This window comes from Salvelinus fontinalis, chromosome 4 (genome assembly GCF_029448725.1).
Source record: "Salvelinus fontinalis isolate EN_2023a chromosome 4, ASM2944872v1, whole genome shotgun sequence".
NCBI lineage: Eukaryota > Metazoa > Chordata > Actinopteri > Salmoniformes > Salmonidae > Salvelinus > Salvelinus fontinalis.
This window is the reverse complement of record NC_074668.1, coordinates 31,430,472-31,453,359: the sequence shown is the minus strand read 5'-3', so window position 1 is coordinate 31,453,359 and position 22,888 is coordinate 31,430,472. Positions and strand designations below refer to the sequence as shown.

At 44.6% G+C, this 22,888-nt stretch overlaps 1 protein-coding gene and 1 pseudogene across 1 annotated transcript; one reads left to right on the top strand and one right to left on the bottom strand.

Moving 5' to 3' along the window:
* The window catches only part of LOC129852848 (ATP-dependent RNA helicase DDX51-like), a 30,051-nt pseudogene extending 14,373 nt beyond the window's left edge, over nt 1-15,678 (bottom strand).
* Nucleotides 15,679-15,782: 104 nt separating this feature from the next.
* On the top strand, nt 15,783-22,362 carry LOC129852847 (centromere-associated protein E-like). Its single transcript, XM_055918483.1, is given in 20 exon segments — nt 15,783-15,912; nt 16,002-16,088; nt 17,421-17,539; nt 17,598-17,748; nt 17,801-17,905; nt 18,011-18,078; nt 18,163-18,237; nt 18,322-18,345; nt 18,347-18,386; nt 18,500-18,587; nt 18,683-18,812; nt 18,919-19,038; nt 19,156-19,308; nt 19,416-19,557; nt 19,693-19,742; nt 19,877-20,254; nt 20,353-20,409; nt 20,482-20,649; nt 21,022-21,096; nt 22,315-22,362. Coding segments are annotated over 20 exon segments (2,208 nt in total).
* Nucleotides 22,363-22,888: the final 526 nt, after the last annotated feature.

Genomic DNA, 22,888 nt, shown 5'->3' with positions numbered 1-22,888 from the left:
ATCCTGAAATTATTCACAGCGACTTTGACGAACCCCAAAATTATTTTGGTTTAATCAAAGCGACTGTCTACCCTCCTAGGGGTCTGTTTATACCTGTGCTGCCTTACAAGGGGTCTAAAGGAAAACTTTTCTTTCCCCTTTGTCGCACATGCTGTGAACACAACAACCAGGAAAACCCATGTGATCACTCAGATCAAGAAAGAGCCCTGACAGGTGTCTGGGTCACCGTTGAATTCTCTAAGGCTTTGGAGAAGGGGTATCGTGTGGCCAAAATCTTTGAAGTGTGGAACTTTTCCAGGAAATCAGACACACTTTTTAAAGAGTACATCAAGACCTTCTTGAGATGCAAGCAGATGGCTTCAGGCTATCCAGCATCGGTCACAGATCACGAAAGTAAAGAGAAGTACATTCAAGACTACCATGACAGAGAAGGCATACTTCTTGACCCTGACAGAATACAGGTCAACAAAACCAAAAGAAATGTTTCGAAATTGTACTTGAACTCCCTTTGGGGGAAGTTAGCGCAGAGAAGCAATATGCTAACAACTTCGATCATTAAAGACCCGGAAGAATTTTTGGAATTTGTTTTTTCGGACCAATACGAAATTTCACATTTTTCATTCTTGAGTCAAGACATTGCCTTGGTGCAATGGCGGCGCAACCCAAAGTGGGTTCTACCCCCAGGTAATGTAAATGTGTTTCTTGCAGCATTTACCACAGCCTATGCCCGACTTGAACTGTACACCCTCATGGAACAGCTTCAGCGGCGGGTTCTTTACCACGACACAGACTCTGTGGTCTATGTAAGCAAGCCGGGGGATTGGAACCCCCCACTTAGCAACTATCTTGGGGGTTTAACTAGTGAACTCGCCGAGGGTGACCATATCACAGAATGGTCCTCATGTGGGCCCAAAAGCTATGCTTTTAGGACTAAAGACAATCACGTGGTGTTGAAAGCCAAAGGCGTGACTCAAAACTACGAAAATGCCCCGCGTGTAAACTTGGAATCAATCACGCGCTTGGTCGACGGGTTCGTAAATGACAAGAATAGTGACTTGGAGATTTTGACCTCCTACAACAAAATAGTGAGGGATAAAAAGGGGTTCCATCTAAGAAACGCCCCACTCACTAAAAGATTCAGGGTAGTCTATGACAAGAGACGGCTATTGCCTGACGGTACCACATTGCCCTTTGGCTACTGACTTAGGCTACAAGCCCCAGTGTGTCTTAAAGCTTAAGATATAATGACGGCTGTCGAGGATTTTGACCCCCGTTTAAAACTGCCCTTTTCGGCCTTAATTGCAGGCCCATCAAACAGTGGTAAAACTTTTTTTGTAAAAAGTATTTTAGAGAATTCTGAACATGTGTTATCTCAAAAGCCTGACAATATTGTATGGTGTTATTCCTGTTACCAACCTCTGTATGATGAATTATTGAAGAAAATAAAAATCAAGTTTGTTGAAGGAATACCCGATTCTCTGTCTGATGATCAACTTCTCCCCCCACATATACACAATCTGCTTGTTTTGGACGATATGCTATTTGCTGGTAGCGAACATCCAGAAATTGCAAGAGCTTTTACCCAATATACTCATCATAGAAACCTGTCCGTGCTTTACTTGGTCCAGAATGTGTTTCACCAAGGTAAAAATAGCCGTACCATTAGCTTGAATGCCAACTACATGGTATTGTTTAAAAATCCTAGAGACAAACTGCAAATTAGCACTCTAGCTCAGCAGATGTACCCTGGAAGGAAATCATACTTTATGGAGAGCTATGAGGACGCTACCAAAGAGCCCTTTTCTTATTTAATCGTGGATTTAAAAGCAAATACTCCAGAACACCTTAGGCTACGTACAGGTCTGTTTCCGTGGGAGCGGCCTGCTGCATACCTTCCTAAAAAGTAAACGCTATGTCTCTGCGTTTAAAAAGAAACCTGCCCCTCTTGACAAGGCTAGTTGGGTCTACAGCTAGAGGACGGAAGGCCATCTTGGGTAGTTGTTCTTCAGATCTCATATTAGCCTTATGTGAGATTGCTTTGAATCTTCTCAAAGGACGCATTCCACTCACCCTGAACCAATTGAAAAAATTAAAGAGACAAAAGACCGCGATCAAACTCTTTGCCAATAAAAGGGCCAGTCTTCAAAAGAAAAGACATAGTATACAACAGTCTGGAGGTTTTCTTATACCTTTACTCAGCATAGCCGTGCCCTTCATCACCAGCCTTATTGCGGCCAGACGTGGGGGTTGAACACGCGGTGTGATGGCCACTAAAATGTACTTGGTGCCACAACAAGAGTTGGATAGACTTAAAAATCAAATGCAGGGTCCTGAAAATATCAGACAAACAGCTGAAAATGATTTGGATACGGCCATGAAGGATGTTTTGAACCGAAAAGGATTGAACCCTTATGATAAGATCCAAAAATACACAAACCTAATGCAAAGATATTTGACTCTGGTAAAGCAAGGGGAGAGAGAGACCAACCATTTAACACTTTCCCTACCGGACCCTTTAACAGATGTCGAACCTAACGATAGCCAGGCCCCGGTAAGGCCTGTACCAGCGATCTTACCTAGTGAAGATCCTATGTCTGGTGAAGCTCAAATGCCTTTTGAAGATAAAGTTATGCATGACCTACTGACACATGTGCCTTTACGTAACCGGAAGAATGTTAAATACATTATGAACAAGATAAAAGACTCAAAGGGATTAGCTGCTTGGAACGATTCTGGAGAGTTTATACTTCAGGGCGCTGTTGTTAGGGGTTCCCATATGGTGGACTTACTTAAAAGTACCACGGCTGCCCACAAGGTTGCTGATGACCGAAGGCCTCCCGGCTGGCGTCAGTTTCTTAAGGCCCTGGCAATCCTGAACATTCCCCTCTCGGGTGTACCCAACCATAAGCTTCGTCAACAGATTCAAGCTTTAAAACAAAAGCCTTCAACGAGATACAGCACCCCTAAAGATGCCCCAACGACACCGCCCCCCTATGAAAGCGATGATGCTAACTCATTTACTCCCATGAACGTCTCAGGACCTTTTCCTAATCCCGATCTCTCGGCGTGGTTAGACTTTTGAAAATGACTTTTGAATGACTATGATTAAATTCAATAAAATGTTTTATTTGAAAAATAAGCAATTTAACATTTGTGGCATTCTTGAAACATATGACGTGAGCATACGCCTTGATTACGCGTTCTTAAACAACACACATTTGAACACTTTTGATATTTTCTAACAAAACAAGATACAAAGTTATCATTACTTCTTAAATCATCCTTATAAAGAAACATAACATCTTCAAAAGAAACTCCCCGGGCTCTTTGGCACAGGTAAAATACACAGTGGTGACCGCATGTAGTGGAAAGGTTATCTTGCACTTGTTTGATGCTGTAGTAGATCTTTGAACCGTTTAGGGTCAAAAAATCTTTAATAGATTTAGGAAAATGTGAAAAACCGGGGGGAAAGCCATAGGAATCAAAAAAAGTTGAGATTTTTCTTCCACCTTCCTGTTCTAATGTCATAGCTAGCTAATGTTCACCAGGCATGTGTTTAGGATGGGTATTGACAATAAACATTGCAGGCCTCTCAGGCCATATCTCAATAGGTAATTCATCACAAGCCATCACTCCACAAAATTGTTTTCCAATCAAGCGGCTCATGAGCCCTTCCAACTCTTGGGTATTCATGTCTTTGCTCAAAGGTCCTTAATAATAATCCACTAAGACCTGTCTTCGGGCATTCACTTCCAAGATTGAATCAGAGCATGCGTAAACAATCATGCTAACTGTACAGGTTAAAGGTGTACGGAAACGCATTTCCAGCCTGAGGTTACCTTGGGACATCACAGACAGATTTCCTGAGGTGTCATCATCAGGTGATAAATTGAAAGCATACAAAGTGTAACCCTCTGCAAAATCATTTCTGTCAATAGGCAAAGAGAGATCTTTTAGATGCCTCCCTGTGGCCAGGAATAGATTGTAAAATTCTCGCACAGATATGTTGTTGTTAAATTGGGGTTGGAAAGCCTTAGCAGGAACCTGACGTCCGTCCTGACAGAGAGCTACATACTCTGCATTGAAGTGTTGAAAATTAAAGGGTTTTTTATCTAAACTCCCCGTATTAGAGGCGTGATCAACCAGACCTATAACCACATATCTAGGTAAAGGGCCTAAAAATAGGTTTTCTTGACTGCAGATTCTACTGCCCACAGGTATGCTAAAGGTTTTCATGGTAATTCTTTGGAGAGGGTAAAGGGCATTTCCTTTCATCAAAGCATGTGAGTGACCCAGGCGTACTGCCGGAGATACAGACACTTTTTTAATAAAAAGGGTGGCCCCCAACACTTTCAAACTAAAATCCCCGTCTTGGGGAGACATCAGGCAAAACTCATCCTTGGCCCTGGTTAATTTTAATCTTAAATCAACAGAATTTAAGAGCAACCGTTCTTGAAAGAAAATGTCAGAGTGTATAGGGCCTAGCAAATGAAACTCTCGAGATTCGGCGCAGTAGCGAGCGCGTGCCGCCAGGCCTTTGTTCGCCCCGGTGGAAGGGTCTGTCGATTCCATAGAGACTCCTGCAGTATCCTTGCTAAACAACCCGGCGCTAAATTGTGTTTTGAGAGTGTCTTCGGAGTAGTTTAGCAAACACTCCATGATGGCTCTATATGGGTATGTGGCGCTGCTTTGACTGATTAGGCGTTCACCCAAAGTCACATCCACTTGGGAGAAGATGGTGGCCAAGGGGTAATTAATGAGACTCACTTTGGCATCGCCTGCAATATTAGACCCATCTCTTTTGGTCACTTTTAGACGTAAATGCACCAAGGTGTTGTTGAGGTCCAGATAGTTGTCACCGTGGCCGGGTATGAAAAATTCGATAGGCCCGTTATCTGTAATAGCCGAGAGGGGGGCTATCTCCACATAACTGGACCTGTCTATTGAATGCTGCGTTAACGGTGCCGTGAAAGATCGAGTTCTGTCTTTATAGCTTCAGAGGACATTCGGTGTAAAAGAGCCATGTCACTTATTCTTTTAGAAAATACTTCCTAGTATTCTTTTTGGGCCAGACCTCCTCACTTTACCACGTCTTTGACTTACTGAGGTTCTTTTAACAGTTAACCTCCGCTTTTTAGGTGCAGGCCTGCGTCTTAAACCTGGGGGTCTCTTTTTTGGCCTTCGAGACAATATCATAAGACCCGAGCCTTCTTGATGCTCCACCTCTGGTGACGCTCTGCGGGTCATAGCATTTGCTACAACCTCACTTACTATATTTTTAGCCGCGGATTTTAAGTGTGGTTTGGCTATGCTGAAGCCTCTCTTCATAAACGGTAAAACCATCCTAAAGAGGTTACGAAATATACCCCCTATCCCCGCACCATACATTGTCGGTGCTCCATGATATCCTGGTAGTCCATTACCAACTTGATCCACATAGTATGAAACATAACGGTTGGGGTCGAGCTGAGGGTGCTCCATAACCCTTTTATTTGGTATTATGTTTATAAATATAATACCAAATATTATATATGTAGAGAGGTTTTGGTGGGTCTAAAGTGTAGTTTTACAATCGTTTTACCATAAGTAAATTCAATGTTTTCGTTCTGATCCGTTTTAAGCTCAACCAGAATGTTTTCAATATATTTCTTGCTGACGGGTACGTAGTGCGGCTTGTCATAATTGACAGTGACGATGTCCCCATCCTTTCCGTCTATATGAACTGTTCTCAGGAGGGGCACACATGTGTCTCCGACCCTTTGATAGGTTATGATGTCGGTATACACAAATATGTTGTAAAAGCCTGCATGGATATCCGCAGGGAATGGGAATAATTTATCTTTCACATACGTCCATTTATTGGGACCCATCCCCAACATGTAGGATAAATTACCGCTGGTCTTTATACCCCCGTTAGCAGGCCCTGAGATTTGTATCCTTTTATGGATTGGATTGTAGAATAGGAATATTTCCATCTTGTTTAGGGTTAGGTGTTCATTCAACTCTGAGACGATCCTGTTGACGGTTCTATAGAAACCTTTTTTAAGCTTAATAAGTTTCGCAGGTTCCGATAACTTTTTGCAATAAAAATCACGGTCCTTATCTTTGATATTATACCAACTATGGGGGTATGTAATCTCGCTGAGACCTACTTCCCAAGCCTCGGATAACTCTATAGGCTTTGGAAAATTGGTTGTATAATTCGAACTCTGATTATTACGATATATATGTGCAGACGCATTACTGGGGAGAGTCAGGTAGAAGCCGCTGTGTTCCATGATGCACTCGTGTGTACACGAGAATGAGGAGCTAGTTATCAGGACTGTGGGTTTAAGTTAATCCCCGTTGCCTCCACCACATCATGCTCCAATACCCAGCTGTTGAACTTTTGGGGCCAGTTTTTCCAGCGGACCAGCAACCATTTTTTACCCTTTTCTCTCTTCTGATCTAGAATCTCCTCCACGTGAAAGACTTTGTCTTTACCCAACTGGACCTTCTGTAATTCCTTTTCATAAAAAGATCCCTCTATAAGCTCCCCGTCATAATCTTGTAATTTGTAGACAGAGGGTATGCGTGGCAGACATTCTGTAACGGTAAACAACTCAGAGCTAAAGCCTTGTTCGTATTTTTTGTCGAAAACACCCCTCAATTTAGATATACGCACCAAGTCACCCACGTTGAATTTAAAGTTAATTTTTTTCTTACGGCGAACGGGGAACAAACCATACAGATTTTTAAAGACTTGAAAAGAGTTTTCAGAAGACACCTCCGACGGCTTCATCCTTATACTCTTATGATAATTGTTATTGTAACCCGTTACTAAATCCTGAACTATATCGAGATATCGGTGTGTGTTGTGAGCTGTAAAATATCTCCACATCCGCTCCTTCAAAGTCCTATTAAAGCGTTCCACAACCGAAGCTTTCAAATCCGAGCCTGTAGCAAAATGTATTATTTTATACTTATTCATCAGCTTCTGAAATGTTTTATTGAAGAATTCTTTTCCGCCATCAGTCTGCACTTTATTGGGTGCTCCTCCTGCCTTCAAGATCGAGTCAAAGGCCCGGGTTACCTCGGCCCCGCTCTTATTTTTTAAAACCCTTACAAAGGCTACTTTAGAGAAAATATCTATAACCGTTAGCATGTAGCGATTTCCATCATTTTTATCGGCAAGGGCCTGCATGTCGCATAGATCCGCCTGAAATTGGGATAAGGGATGCGTAGAAAAAACTCTATTTCTTGGAAAATGTTTTCTTACAGATTTATGGAGAGTATAGGCATCCTGCTCTGATAACCACTCACTCACTTTAGCATCGCTTAACAGGCTACCTGTTTCTTCGGCTATTGCTCTCTGTAAACGCTCTTTACCACCATAAGACCCGGGGTTAGCGGGATTATAATAAATGTTTTTCAACAGCTGTTCAGCCATCCTTCTTGCCTCTCTGAGGGACAATAACGTTAATGAGCCACTTTCAAATAACGACAACATTTCAGTTTGAGAATTTTAATTTTTTTAACACCAAGTATTACGTATACAACCAATTCATGATTTGTTGCAAGATACAAGTCCCAGTTTTCTCAACAATCACATCATGCAACACCCTGTATATATGGTTTAGATTTACAGGTTTGTGTCGCTGAATTTTTAAAACACACACGTCGGATATATAAGTATATAAACAACAAATATGATACACGTTCACATTAAATGGGGGTTCAAACAAATAATGCAAAATCTTAGCCAAAGTTACTTCTAGCTCTTCAGACTCATCAACAATTCTTGATACCATTTGTGTCCATTGCAAACTCCCACCCGTATGTCGTACATGATTCATGATTTGTTCCATTTTCAACAAACGCTCGACATTAGCCCAGGTATTGTGTGTCGTGTAGAACGATACATTATTCACTTTATTTTCAATAATCTGATGCATAACATTTGTAAGGTCTCTCAAAAGAAAAAATGTATTTATTCGCTCCAACATCGTAGATACATAGTTACCCATAGCTCTAAATAACAAAATGTCACTCGGTCTCTTGGGATTTATTGAGCCAGAAAAGCACCACATCAGCCACCACAGCTTCCCGGTATTTGTTGTCGGTCACCAGGGTGTGTCGGATTTCTTTGAGTTTCTCGTGGATGAAAATTGCCTCCTTCAGTTCATGTAGGAAGGCCTCGGTTACCCCGTAAACTCTAGGGATAGACGGCACAAGACCCATAGACTCCAGGGCGCTGACCAGCGATGGTATAAACCTGCGGGACCAGAGTCTTTTCACCAGCTCCTCAAAATGATTGAAAAAGTAGTATCTCGGAGGGTCGTATAGGCAAGGATGACGACGCTGGCTGGGATGATTGATCTCACAGCCGATGCATTTTTCTCTTATATAGTCGCCAATCACCAAGTCTAAAAGTGTAGCTACAGAGGCCTTGATGGTATCCACAAAAATAGTACTGACCACCCCATCAAACACATCCTCAGGCTGGGTACATGTAGGGGGTGTCGAGGGTCTTGCCAGGGGTGAGTAGAGTGTAGGGCTGCGAGGCATTGAGTCCTTAGTTTCAGGGCCCCATGACGTAGCGGAGTCCTCGTAGAAGGTAGGGATATCCATGGTCTATGATGAAATGAAGAACCGGCTGCTTTTGCTTTTATTGTAGAACCCCGCCTTTGGGTATCTGGGCGTGGTTAAAGACTCCCCGTACTTAGTTTTCTTCTGAAGTTGTATCTTCTTGAGGCTCTTTTGAAACGTAATCTTCAAGATTCGTATATATTATGCACTTCTTTAAATGCACAAGGCTCTGCCTCTGTTGGCTCTGTACAAAGAGATCATCCAACGCCTGCAACATGTTCAATTCCAGTACATCCCAACTTTTAAAAGGAATAAGCAGACGCAGTCTGGTATCCCCAGTATGGCCCCCCTCCCGAAGGTTTTGGTTTCGGATTTCCTGGGTGCCGATATAGAACTCCAAGCCGCAGGGGCGTCCATTCTGTCTTTGTATTTTCACCCTGTGAAATATTCGTCCTGAGGAGTCAGGGGTACCTTCCCAACGGGTCTCGTGCCCCGTGAACACACTATACCCCTTGGTGATAAGGCGCAGTTCAGGACACACAACCTTGCGAAAAACCGACCAGTCTTCAACACCATAGTCCAAGCCTACAGTCTGGTCTGTATATTCTTCTCCTTCAGCGACCGTATAGAGGGTCACTCTACAGGCCACGTAATCAAACCGATACCCCCACAGCTGTCCATTAGACATCAACACTTGATCTTTCAGCGCATTTGATGGAGGTATTTGGCTTCTATACACATTTAAAAAACGTTTTTTTGGAGCATCATATATTGCGGGTTGATACTTGGCCCGTGCTCTATGGACCAACCGAGGACCCGCTTCAGTTGTTACAGTCATCACCGCTTTGCCACCGATCCCAAATTCCATGGTTATTCTTAAGATCTTGTACAGTCTTAAACAGGAATTGTTCTGGGGCTTTATAAGGCTTCTGCAAAGCCAGCCTCTTTGAAATGTTCATTAACAACCCCCAACACTAGACATCCAGGAACAGTTTGACATGACACCTGGTCACTTACTTACCCCAAAAAGCCCAGGATCAGGATGTCCTGACCGGAAGCCCAAATATGGGCATCCCCCCCTTCTACAAACCATTGGGGCATCAATCACTACATAGGGTCATAAATCATGATCTTTTTCTGATTTACGACATTGACAACTTGACACTTACCCCAAAGACCCCCACCCCGGCCAGGATGTCCTGACCGGAAGCCCAAATATGGGCATGCCTGCTACAACAGGACATAGGGTCATAAATCATTACATAGGGTCATAAATCAGGCTGGGGTCATAAATCATTACCGGTTGACCTGACAACTGGACCCTTACCCAACCAGCCCCCACCCCTGCCAGGATGTCCTGACAGGCAGCCCGTTAGGTTCACATAGCGGTCACATAGGCTCACATAGGGTCATCCATCAAATTTTGACGTGTGACATCTACTTTAATCTCTCTCTTGTATTAGTGACCCACAAGGAAGCGGAGGTGTTCCAAACTGAAACCATCAATCTTATTGATGTGATCAACCAGTCTCCCAGGGGTTGCGACAACAATGTCTGCCAAACTGTGGTTTGTTCCACCTCTGTACAAAGAGCAAAATGTATCTCTTTCAGACTGATTTTCTCTTTAAAATCATGGTGTCATTTATGCACAAAGGACTATTTTGAGTGAAAGGAAACTCTAAGCTTAAACAAATAGAATAATTGAATATCTACCAAGGAAGAAAGACCTTGATGTGTCTTGACTGGGTTTCAGAGAGCGATGCCTGCTCTGTAGAAAAAAACTTTTTTCACCAGCGAGTTTGACAACTTTCAAGCTGGTGCCCTCCGCATATGAACTGAATACTTTGCAAACCTGTTTGGGGAAAAACATTCAACGTTTTTCAGTGGATGTGAACTAACCAAACATAATCACAAGTTATCTCCATCATGGAGATTGAAGGTTTGACCCTAGTTACCTGCTGTGCAAGCTCTTTGGTGGGCAACACTGTCAAAACCCGCATGTCACATACAACTCGCTCCATCAGTGCCTAAAACGACATGAGAACATCAAACTGATTACATTCGATCTAATGAAAGAAAACACATCTTCCATAAAAAAATGTATGGCTGATGGTTTAATTCATACCTGAATAACAGGTATAACGAATGCCAGTATTGCCACTCCCCGTTGGTACAGACACAAAAATGTTTCTGGGTGTCACGATCGTCGTAACATTGAAGAGAGGAGGACCAAGGCGCAGCATGATAACAATACATATTTAATAAACGAAGACGAAAACGAAACGAACATTGACCAACTATACAAAACAACAAACGACCGTGAAGCTATAAAACGAAAGTGCAGACACAAGCAACTAACGTAAAGACATAGACAATCACCCACGAACTACCTAATGGATATGGCTACCTAAATATGGTTCCCAATCAGAGACAACGATAGACAGCTGTCTCTAATTGAGAACCAATATAGGCAACCATAGACATATATACACCTAGACTGAACACTGCCCCATAAACATACAAAACCCCCTAGACAATACAAAACACATACATCCCCCAAGTCACACCCTGACCTAACTAAAATAATAAAGAAAACAAAGATAACTAAGGCCAAGGTGTGACAGTACCCCCCCCCCAAAGGTGCGGACTCCGGCCACAAAACCTGACACAGAAGGGGAGGGTCTGGGTGGGCCTTCTCACGGCGGCGGCTCGGGTGCGGGACGTGGACCCCACTCCACCATAGTCAATACCCACTTTGGTGGTGCCTCTGGGGCGGGGACCCTTACAGCAAGTCCCGGACTGAAGACCATCCTAGAGGGCACCACTGGACGGAGGGGCAGCTCCGGACTGAGAGGCGGCTCCGGACTGAGGGGCGGCTCCGGACTGAGCGGCGGCTCCGCACTGAGGGGCGGCTCCGGACTGAGGGGCGGCTCCGGACTGGCGGGCGGCTCCGGACTGGCGGGCGGCTCCAGACTGGCGGGCGGCTCTGGCGGCTCCTGACTGGCGGGCGGCTCTGGCGGCTCCTGACTGGCGGGCGGCTCTGGCGGCTCCTGACTGACGGGCGGCTCTGGCGGCTCCTGACTGGCGGGCGGCTCTGGCGGCTCCTGACTGGCGGGCGGCTCTGGCGGCTCCTGACTGGCGGGCGGCTCTGGCGGCTCCTGCGTGGCGGGCGGCTCTGGCGGCTCCTGACTGGCAGGCGGCTCTGGCGGCTCCTGACTGGCGGGCGGCTCTGGCGGCTCCTGACTGACGAACGGCTCTAGCGGCTCCTGACTGACAGACGGCTCTAGCGGCTCAGGACAGATGGGGGGCTTTGACGGCTCAGGACAGACAGGCGGCTCTGACGGCTCCGGACAGACGGGCAGCTCTGACGGCGCTGGGCAGACGGGCAGTGCAGGCGGCGCTGGGCAGACAGCAGATTCTGGCCTGCTGAGGCACACAGTAGGCCTGGTGCGTGGTGCCGGAACTGGTGGTACCGGGCTAAGGACACGCACCTCAAGGCTAGTGCTGGGAGCAGCAACAGGACGTACAGGGCTCTGGAGACGCACAGGAGGCTTGGTGCGTGGTACCGGAACTGGTGGTACCGGGCTGGAGACACGCATCACAGGGCGAGTGCGTGGAGGAGGAACAGGGCTCTGGAGACGCACTGGAAGCCTGGTGCATGGTGTTGGCACTGGTGGTAATGGGCTGGGGCGAGGAGGTGGCACAGGATATACCGGACCGTGAAGGCGTACTGGAGCTCTTGAGCACCGAGCCTGCCCAACCTTACCTGGTTGAATGCTCCCCGTAGCCAGGCCAGTGCGGGGAGGTGGAATAACCCGCACTGGGCTGTGCTGGCGAACCGGGGAAACCATGCGTAAGGCTGGTGCCATGTACACCGGCCCGAGGAGACGCACTGGAGACCAGATGCGTTGAGCCGGCTTCATGGCACCTGGCTCGATGCCCACTCTAGCCCGGCCGTTATGAGGAGCTGGGATGTACCGCACCGGGCTATGTACACGTACAGGAGACACCGTGCGCTCTTCCACATAACACGGTGTCTGCCCGTACTCTCGCTCTCCACGGTAAGCACGGGGAGTTGGCGCAGGTTTCCTACCAGCCTTTGCCACACTCCCCGAGAGCCCCTCCCCAATACATTTTTAGGACTGCCTCTCTGGCTTCTAGCCGCGCTTCCAGGCTGCCTCCTCATACCACCGCCTCTCGGCTTTAGCGGCCTCCAGCTCTTCACGAGGGCGGTGATATTCTCCAGGTTGTGCCCAGGGTCCTCCGCCATCCAGAATTTCCTCCCAATTCCAATGGTCCTGCGATCGCTGCTGCTGCCTTGTATCACGCTGCTTGGTCCTTTGTTGGTTGGGTGATTCTGTCACGATCGTCGTAACATTGAAGAGAGGAGGACCAAGACGCAGCATGATAACAATACATATTTAATAAACGAAGACGAAAACGAAACGAACACTGACAAACTATACAAAACAACAAACGACCGTGAAGCTATAAAACGAAAGTGCAGACACAAGCAACTAACGTAAATACATAGACAATCACCCACGAACTACCTAATGAATATGGCTGCCTAAATATGGTTCCCAATCAGAGACAACGATAGACAGCTGTCTCTAATTGAAAACCAATCTAGGCAACCATAGACATACATACACCTAGACTGAACACTGCCCCATAAACATACAAAACCCCTAGACAATACAAAACACATACATCCCCCAAGTCACACCCTGACCTAACTAAAATAATAAAGAAAACAAAGATAACTAAGGCCAAGGTGTGACACTGGGTTTGTAGCCCCCTCTTCCAATCAGTAGACCTTGAGACATTCTCTAAAATGGCTGGGATGACCTCTGCATGTACTGCACAGTGGACACACTAGAATTGGAGTACTTTCCTCCCCATATTATGATAGCAAAACGGATTTAACTTAAACTCCTTCATGCCTGCTAACCTGGAAAGAGGTGCTGAAATCCATTGCCCTCCAATTTCCGTTGCAGTTTAGTACAAATTCCTGGGACATCACTGATGGGGACTAGGTTGCTTGCATCTATCTTGCATCTATCTTCTGAGCTTGTGCTACTAGGTGACCTAAACTGGGACATGCTTAACACCCCGGCCATCCTACAATCTAAGCTTGATGCCCTCAATCTCACACAAATTATCAATGAACCTACCAGGTACAACCCCAAATCCGTAAACACGGGCACCCTCATAGATGTCATCCTAACTAACTCGCCCTCCAAATACACCTCTGCTGTTTTCAATCAAGATCTCAGCGATCACTGCCTCATTTGCCTGCATCCGTAATGGGTCTGCGACCAAATGACCACCCCTCATCACTGTCAAATGCTCCCGAAAACAGTTCAGCGAGCAGGCCTTTCTAACCGACCTGGCCGGGGTATCCTGGAATGACATTGACCTTCTCCGCTATGCAATCTGGTTTCAGAGCTGGTCATGGGTGCACCTCAGCCACGCTCAAGGTCCTCAAGGTCCTAAATGACATCATAACCGCCATCGATAAGAGACAATACTGCGCAGCCGTATTCATCGACCTGGCCAAGGCTTTCGACTCTGTCAATCACCACATTCTTATTGGCAGACTCGACAGCCTGGTTCACCAACTACTTCTCTGATCGAGTTCAGTGTGTCAAATCGGAGGGCCTGTTGTCCGGACCTCTGGCAGTCTCTATGGGGGTGCCACAGGGTTCAATCCTTGGGCTGACTCTCTTCTCTGTATACATCAATGATGTTGCTCTTGCTGCTGGTGATTCTCTGATACACCTCTACGCAGACGACGCCATTCTGTATACTTCTGGCCCTTCTTTGGACCCTGTGTTAATTAACCTCCAGACGAGCTTCAATGCCATACAACTCTCCTTCCGTGTCCTCCAACTGCTCTTAAACGCAAGTAAAAACTAAATGCATGCTATTCAACCGATCACAGCTCGCACCTGCTCGCCCGTCCAGCATCACTACTTTGGACGGCTCTGACTTAGAATACATGGACAACTATAAATACCTAGGTGTCTGGTTAGATTGTAAACTCTCCTTCCAGACTCCCATTAAGCATCTCCAATCCAAAATTTTATCTAGAATCGGCTTCCTATATTGCAACAAAGCATCCTTCACTCATGCTGCCAAACATACCCTCGTAAAACTGACCATCCTACCGATCCTCGACTTCGGTGATGTCATCTATAAAATAGCCTCCAACACTCTACTCAACAAACTGGATGCAGTCTATCACAGTGCCATCCGTTTTGTCACCAAAGCCCCATACACTACCCACCATTGCAACCTGTACGCTCTCGTTGGTTGGCCCTCGCTTCATACTCGTCGCCAAACCCACTGGCTACAGGTTATCTACAAGTCTCTGCTAGGTAAACCCCCGCCTTATCTCAGCTCACTGGTCACCATAGCAGCACGTGCTCCAGCAGGTATATCTCACTGGTCACCCCCAAAGCCAATTCCTCCTTTGTTCGTCCTTCCTTCCAGTTCTCTGCTGCCAATGACTGGAACGAACTGCAAAAATCTCTGAAGCTGGAGACTCATATCTCCCTCACTAGCTTTAAGCACCAGCTGTCAGAGCAGCTCACAGATCACTGCACCTGTACATAGCCCATCTGTAAACAGCCCATCTATCTACCTACCTCATCTCCATACTGTATTTATTTATTTATCTTGCTCCTTTGCACCCCAGTATCTCTACTTGCACATTCATCTTCTGCACATCTACCATTCCAGTGTTTAATTGCTACATTGTAATTACTTCGCTACCATGGCCTATTTATTGCCTTAACTCCCTTATCTTACCTCATTTGCACTCACTGTATATAGACTTTTCGTTTTCTTTGTTCTACTGTATTATTGACTGTATGTTTTGTTTATTCCATGTGTAACTGTGTTGTTGTGTGTCGAATTGCTATGCTTTGTCTTGGCCAGGTCGCAGTTGCAAATGAGAACTTGTTCTCAACTAGCCTACCTGGTTAAATAAAGGTGAAATAAAAAAATTAAAATCGTTTGCGCTAACTTAGTTCTAGTTAGAGTAAGTTAGTAGGTAACTAATTAATCAAGCAAGCCAACAGATCTGATTTGTACCAACTACATGATTGTATAATAGCTGTAAACTGTAAACTGTAAAATAACTGTAAAAGTTGAGACATTGGCTTGCTAACTACCTACAGTAGCTTTATCTGTGGTGGATCTCTCTAATGTTGTTCATCTATCGTAGGGAGGAAACTGCTGCAGAAAGCGCCGAGCCGGTCAAGTTCTATTGGAAAGCTGATAAGCAGACAATTCATCAGGTTGACGATGGAAATTTTACCAAGAACTTCAGTTTCGGTGAATTTTCCTAAAGGCGAGTATGAATGTTGGCCGGACATGCAGGCAATAACGTGAATCACTTATTTGTATGATTTGTTTCCTTACAGACCGTGTATTTAGTGCTGAAGAAACAACTCTACAGCTGTACCAGGAACTTACAAAGCCTCTTGTCTCCACTGTTCAAGGTTATAATGGTAAGGGATTGTGAACAGTGTTGCCGACTAATTTTCGGGGTAAGTTGCTAGAGGCAGTGACAACTTCAACAACCGGGGATGAATCAATGCGTGTGTAGTGTTAGTGGGTCCAGATCGAGGTGGGGCATTTGGGGTGCAATGCAGAACAGACTCACCAATCTCATTGTGGTTGAGGTCATAGAGGCGCTCGAAGGGGAAGTTCTTCTTTTCAATCTTCTTGATGACTTCCTCTGGGAGCTTCCTGAACTGACGCAGAGGAGACATGGACTGCCACCTGTGTAGGAGAGGGACACATTCAGACAGAGAAGACCAGAGGAACATCACATTTCATTCTAACCTCGAGTACACTGAATAAAAATATAAACACAACCTGTAAAGTTTTGGTCACATGTTAAAATAAAATATCCCCAAAATTATACATACGCACAAAAATTTTGAGCATACATTTGTTTAAATCCCTGTTAGTGCGCATTTCTCTTTTGCCAAGATAATCAATCCACCTGACTGTTGTGGCATATCAAGAAGCAAATTAAACAGCGTATTCATTACACAGATGCACCTTGTGCTGGAGACAATAAAAGGCCACTCTTAAAAGTGCCGTTTTGTCACACAACACAATGCCACAGAATTGGCATGTTGACGGCAGGAATGTCCACCAGAGCTGTTGCCAGATAATTGACTGTTAATTTCTATACCTTATGCCACCTCCAATGTAGTTTTAGAGAATTTGGCAGTATTTCCAACCGGCCTCACAACCGCAGACCACGTGTATGGTGTCGCGTGGGCGAGCGGTTTGCTGACATCAACGTTTTGAACAGAGTGCACCATGGTGGCTGTGGTGTTATGGTATGGGCAGACATAAGCTACGAACAACTAACACAATTACATTTTATCAATGGCAATTTGAGTGCACAGAGATACCGTGAAGAGATCCTGAGGTCCATTGTTGTGCAATTCATTCGCCACCATCACCTCATGTTTCAGCATGATAATGCACAGCCCCATGTCACAAGGATCTGTACACAATTCCTAGAAGATGAAATGTCCCAGTTCTTCCATGGCCTGCGTACTCACCAGACATGTCACCCATTGAGCATGTTTGGGATGCTCTGGATTGACATGTACGACAGCGTGTTCCAGTTCCTGCCAATATCCAGAAACTTCACACAGCCATTGAAGAGGAGTGGGACAACATTCCACAATCAACAGCCTGATCAACTCTGTGAAGTGGCTGTGTCGTGCTGCATAAGGCAATGGTGGTCACACCAGATACCGACTGGTGCTCTGATTCACACCCCTACTTTAAAAAAACTTTGGCTAACATTTTCTCAGGAACAATATTTGCTTAGGGACAAACTGCATCTGGGAAGACATTCACTATGATGGGGAGTTCTCTTACTCCAGTAGTTATACCCTTTGCCATGGAGGATGTCTTCCAGACTATAAAAAACGTGAGTAGTTGTAGATAGAAAATAAACAGTCATATGCATGTGTAAGATGTGTTGTAAGTCGTTTGATTTTCATTTTTTATTTCATCGTCCAAAAAAGGAGTACCTTCTGAGGGTGTCATACTTGGAGATCTACAATAAAACTGTGACAGATTTGCTCTGTGACAGTTGGATAAGGAAACCTCTAGAAACCTGAGAGGGGAACAATGTAAGTTTGATGGAAATATTGTAAGACAATAGAACTGTTGGACTACAATAACCAAGACATGACTGGTGTTTTTAAATGGTGAAACGTCTATGTAGCTTACCTTACTGAGGAACTGGTGACATCTATTGAGCAAGTCATTGCGTGGGTTAGAAAAGGAGAAAGTAAAATGCTCTTATTCCTTATTTAAACCATCGTGTTAGATTAAATATAATCCATGCATTGACTTTAACATACTGACACTATTCAATGTTAAATGTACGCCCTAGAGAATCGCCATTATGGAAAGACAAAAAGGAACCAGCGACGCAGTTGTTCACACACAATTTTCCGCATGGTAAGACACTGTATTATACATCACAATAGACAATGCATATCTGGTTATCTGTGTGCTGGAGATAATGTTGGTGTTTTTTCTCAGATCTTGGAGAGTCGTGACAGGGGTGACCCTGCATCTGGTGAAAGTTCAGACAGCGCCATTATTGTGTTCCATTTGGTAAGCTGCCACAGTGAAGGAAGTTTAGTGAACTCAGATGTGTCCTCCATTTTGTATTTTCTTACCAGTCTCATTTTCATGTAGAATTTGGTTGACAAATTCTGCTCTTTCAGCCGGGGCTGAGAGAGCAAGTCAAACAGGCGCTGAAGGTACGTGGCTTGATATTTGTGCTAATGTAACAACAGTGTGAAATATCTGAACAACCTTCCTTTGGTGGTTGAGTTCAGTTGCATTTTGGGATTTTTGACATCTGATATTGTAGGTACACGTTTCAAAGTAGGATGTAATATAAATCGCAGCCTTTTCACCCTCGCTCAAGTGATCAAGAAACTGTCTGATGAAACCCAGAAGTAGGTGTTTGGTTTCTCACCATTTTCCACAGCATTTGTGTAACTTATGCAATTTGTTTAATGTTCATTAATGTGATTTTTATCCATACATTCAGGGGTTTTACTAACTACAGGGACAGTAAACTCAACCGTATCCTCCAAAATTCCTTGGGTGGAAATGCAAAAACTGTCATCATCTGCACTATCACCCCAATTACTCTGGAAGAAACAATTAGCACTCTTCAAGTGGGTGAAATATTTGTCCATCTTAAATCCTTATTTTAAATGATTAATATCAGACAAATGTAACATTCCTTTTTAAATAAAGTATCTGCCCATCTCTATAATGTAGTTTGCTAGTTCAGCAAAGAACATGAAGAATGACCCGCATGTCACAGAGGTTTCTGATGACGGAGCCCTTCTTAGAAGATACAGAAATGAAATTGTGGACCTCAAGCGCCGACTTCATGAGGCAAGTCTAGCTGTACTGGCTATTGGGGTTCCTTAGAAATTTTGTCGGCTTTCCTTTCGAAGAATTGACCCTTTTTACAACTGCAATTTCAACCTTTATTTTTGTGCACTGCCTTACGTCTCCTCAGTCACTCAAACAACCGCGACAGAGAAGGAGACTCTGTCCCAGATTTTGCAAGAGAAGGATCAGCTCCAAAGAGAACAAGAGGACAGGATTAAGAATTTAACCAAACTTCTAGTCACCTCCTCAGACTTTGTTTCCATCAAAAATGTTAACTTTTAGTGCCTTACAGATATGTATCTGATGCCTAATTCCTTAACAGTTGTACTTTTTGGTTATTTTTTACTTTGTTTAACCATGTCTTTATATTGGTAAAGATGTCGAAACGGAGGGTTACGTGGGGTGGAAAACTGCCATCACCAGCCTTCCTCCATGCTGGAGAGTCTGACCTAAGCTTTGCTGAGCCTTTTCTCAAAAAGAGAAACGCTGATATGTCTGTCTTGACAGAGCAGAATGAGGGTAATAACCATAGGAAAAATAAACTAAATATCAATGTCAGTGGTAGCTTTCATTCTGCTATACGGTATGCTATATTTTGCTATACTGGCACATAAATCATGTTCAATAGCTTTTTTTCTGTTTGTGTATTCACAGATGGCGATGAGTTAGATTATACCTTTGACATGGAGATGAACCAGAGCAGTGTGACTGCGTAGTTTATCAGAAAGGTGAACATGAACTATTGCCATCTTATCGTAACGCCGCATTACCTTCTTGTTGTCCTTCATACTCATGTTCCTGCATTCTCTTCTGTTCTGAATTTTTATCTCCAAACCAGTTGAACAAATTGTCTGAGAAGGTGTCCCGTCTGGAGATCCAGCTGGAAAATGAGGCTCGGCAGAAGCAGGAGGCCATGGAGAAAGTGGAGACTTTTGAGAGGAGGGTTGCCGAACTGGGAATGCAGCTAGAGAAGTTGCAAATGCCCACTGATGCACAGCTGGAAAACGAAGTTCAGCAGAACCAGGAGGCCATGGAGAAAGGGGCGGTTTTTGAGAGCAGGACTGCTGAACTAGAGAAGCGGCTAGAAGAAAAGTCACAAATGCCTGCTGATGCGCAGGAGGCCCTGGTGAAGGTGGTGACTTTTGAGAGGAGGGTTGCTGAACTGCAGAAGATGCTAGAGGAAAAGTCTCAAATTTCCACTGACTCACAGGAGCAGGTTGGCTATCACCAATGCCTTCTCACTGGTTTATCATGCAGAATGTCAGAAATCATTTCATTTAAATGCAAAAATGGTCCAACTGTCATTCTTTACAGATGAAAAGGGGATTTGAGGAGACAATTCAACTCTGTGAGACGTTGGTGTCTGAGAAGGTATCTAGCTATAATTTGTTTTTCTGTTATTTTTGTATTGAATTCTCACCTCACCATGTGGTCTGTCAACAGGAAATGGTTGCTGCTGAGCGTGATTATTTCAAGCAGGAGCTCAATATTCTAATGGGATGGACTGAAAACTTGAAGAAAGAAAAGGCTGCACTTCTTCAGGAGATGGAGGAGAAGAAAGAGATGGATGAGTTCAATTCTCTGGAAGAGGAGAGCAAAAGAGAATATGAGGTAATAGACTGCTGCAAAGATTGCGTAGATATGTCAAAGTTGTATAACCAATCTATTTCAATGTAGTAGTTTAGCAAATTGGAATGTACATTTACATTTAACAGACGCTCTTATCCAGAGCGACTTACAAATTGGAAAGTTCAAACATATTCATCCTGGTCCCCCCGTGGGAATTGATCCCTGGTCCCCCCGTGGGAAATGAACCCACAACCCACAACCCTGGCGTTGCAAACGCCATGCTCTACCAACTGAGCCACACGGGACCACCATGTACTATGTATGGCATAAGACAATTGCAAGTCCATAAATGTCATAGGGACTTACTATAAGTCATTAAGATGGTTTGTGCTTGTAACCTTTTGTTTACTACAGAAAGAACTACTGAATGAAATGTCCTCCTTAAAGAAGGCTGTGGAGGCATCTGGATGCAAATCTCAAGAGCTTGAGGTGAGACTACAAAATGTTTAGGCAGGAGCAAAATTATATATATTATAATTTATTTTTTGTTGTTGAATTTTACTCCCTTTTCTCCCCAATTTCATAGTATCCAATTGTTAGTGGTTACTATCTTGTCTCATCGCTACAACTCCCGTACGGGATCGGGAGAGACGAAGGTCGAAAGCCATGCGTCCTCCGAAACACAACCCAACCAAGCCGCACTGCTTCTTAACACAGCGCGCATCCAACCCGGAAGCCAGCTGCACCAATGGAGGAAACACCGTGCACGGAGGAAACACCGTGCACCTGGCGACCTGGTTAGCGTGCACTGCGCTCGGCCCGCCACAGGAGTCGCTAGTGCGCGATGAGACAAGGATATCCCTACCGGCCAAACCCTCCCTAACCCGGACGACGCTAGGCCAATTGTGCATCACCCCATGGACCTCCTGGTCGCGGCCGGCTGCGACAGTGGCACAGCTAGCACTGCGATGCAGTGCCCTAGACCAAGTGGTCTATCATTGACAATGGTCTACCATTGATAACAAACTGGAGCCTCACAAAGGACGCCTGCAAAGGGATAAAATTGCTTTTATTATGATGTCATCGAATGATGCATTTGTATAGATTTTGAAACAGAAAATTCAGTGCTAGCCCACCTGGAGCTGCTGAGTGGAAGCCTCGAGTCTGGAGCAAATTCCCTCTGCTTCCCTGGTGGTAAAACACTTTGTGCTCTGCTCCAGGTTATTGAACTGCTCTGTCAATATGGACATGGTCGCATTTGCATCACTGAGCATCTGGAATGGGGGCAAATACCACAGCAACTTCAGACACAGCAGAAGGAAACAACAGACTGTCCTTCTTTGAAGCCTTGCAATTCTTCTTTCAACTGCTTCATCTGAGGGCAATGCAAAGGAACCATTTAAAGCCATTTTAGCCAAAACCACTTGTAAAAGAGCATCACCTAGTGCTCTTGAGCTTGAAAAGCTGAATGCTAAAGTTGTGAAAATGAAGATGAGATGACTGCATTGTGCTCTAAACACCAAGAGGAGTAAGGCTTAATTTGTTTTAATCATGAGCTTCAATGTCATTTTAAATGTGTATTCTTCCTTTGGTTCCATCAGGTTTGTACCACTGCTGAATTTGAGCAGGGCTTGTTTAAAGTATCTCTCCCTGAGTCGTCATTGGAGAAGATGCATGTTTATGACGTTCTGCATTTGTTTCCCCAAGGTTACTGAGGATGACCACGCTCCTGAACCACAAAGGAGGACGCTCTGAGAACGCTGAAGGAGACTCTGAGAAGATCACAGCAGGAGGGAGAACAGTTATGTAAGTCTGCCACAGACAATATTAAGAATAGAATTTGAAATTACCACAAAACAACAAGTGAATAGTTATGAGCCCTAATTGAGATGTTTGTTATTGCAGACATGGGGGGAGAGGATCTGCATGCCAGACTGACAACCACCAGAGGACGTATGGTCCAAAGCAACATTCTCCTTGAAAAGAACAAACTTGAGGAAGTGAAACGACTACAAAAGAGAATTTCTGAATTGGTAAGGTAAAGATGAATCTGTAAGATTACTGTAATGTTTAGAAGTTTCTTGAGATATCGTATCACTGACATTCTGCCATTTCTCTCTGTTTTCACAGCCATGTTTCCACTCAGCAAGGAGATATTGCCAAGTGGAATGCTAGAGCAGTTACGCTGAAGGAGAGGAGGGACGTGGTAGAAACGCCTCCATCTGCATGTACTCATACAAAACGACGCCTTCCCATGACTTCTGAGTACCTCAACTCTCCC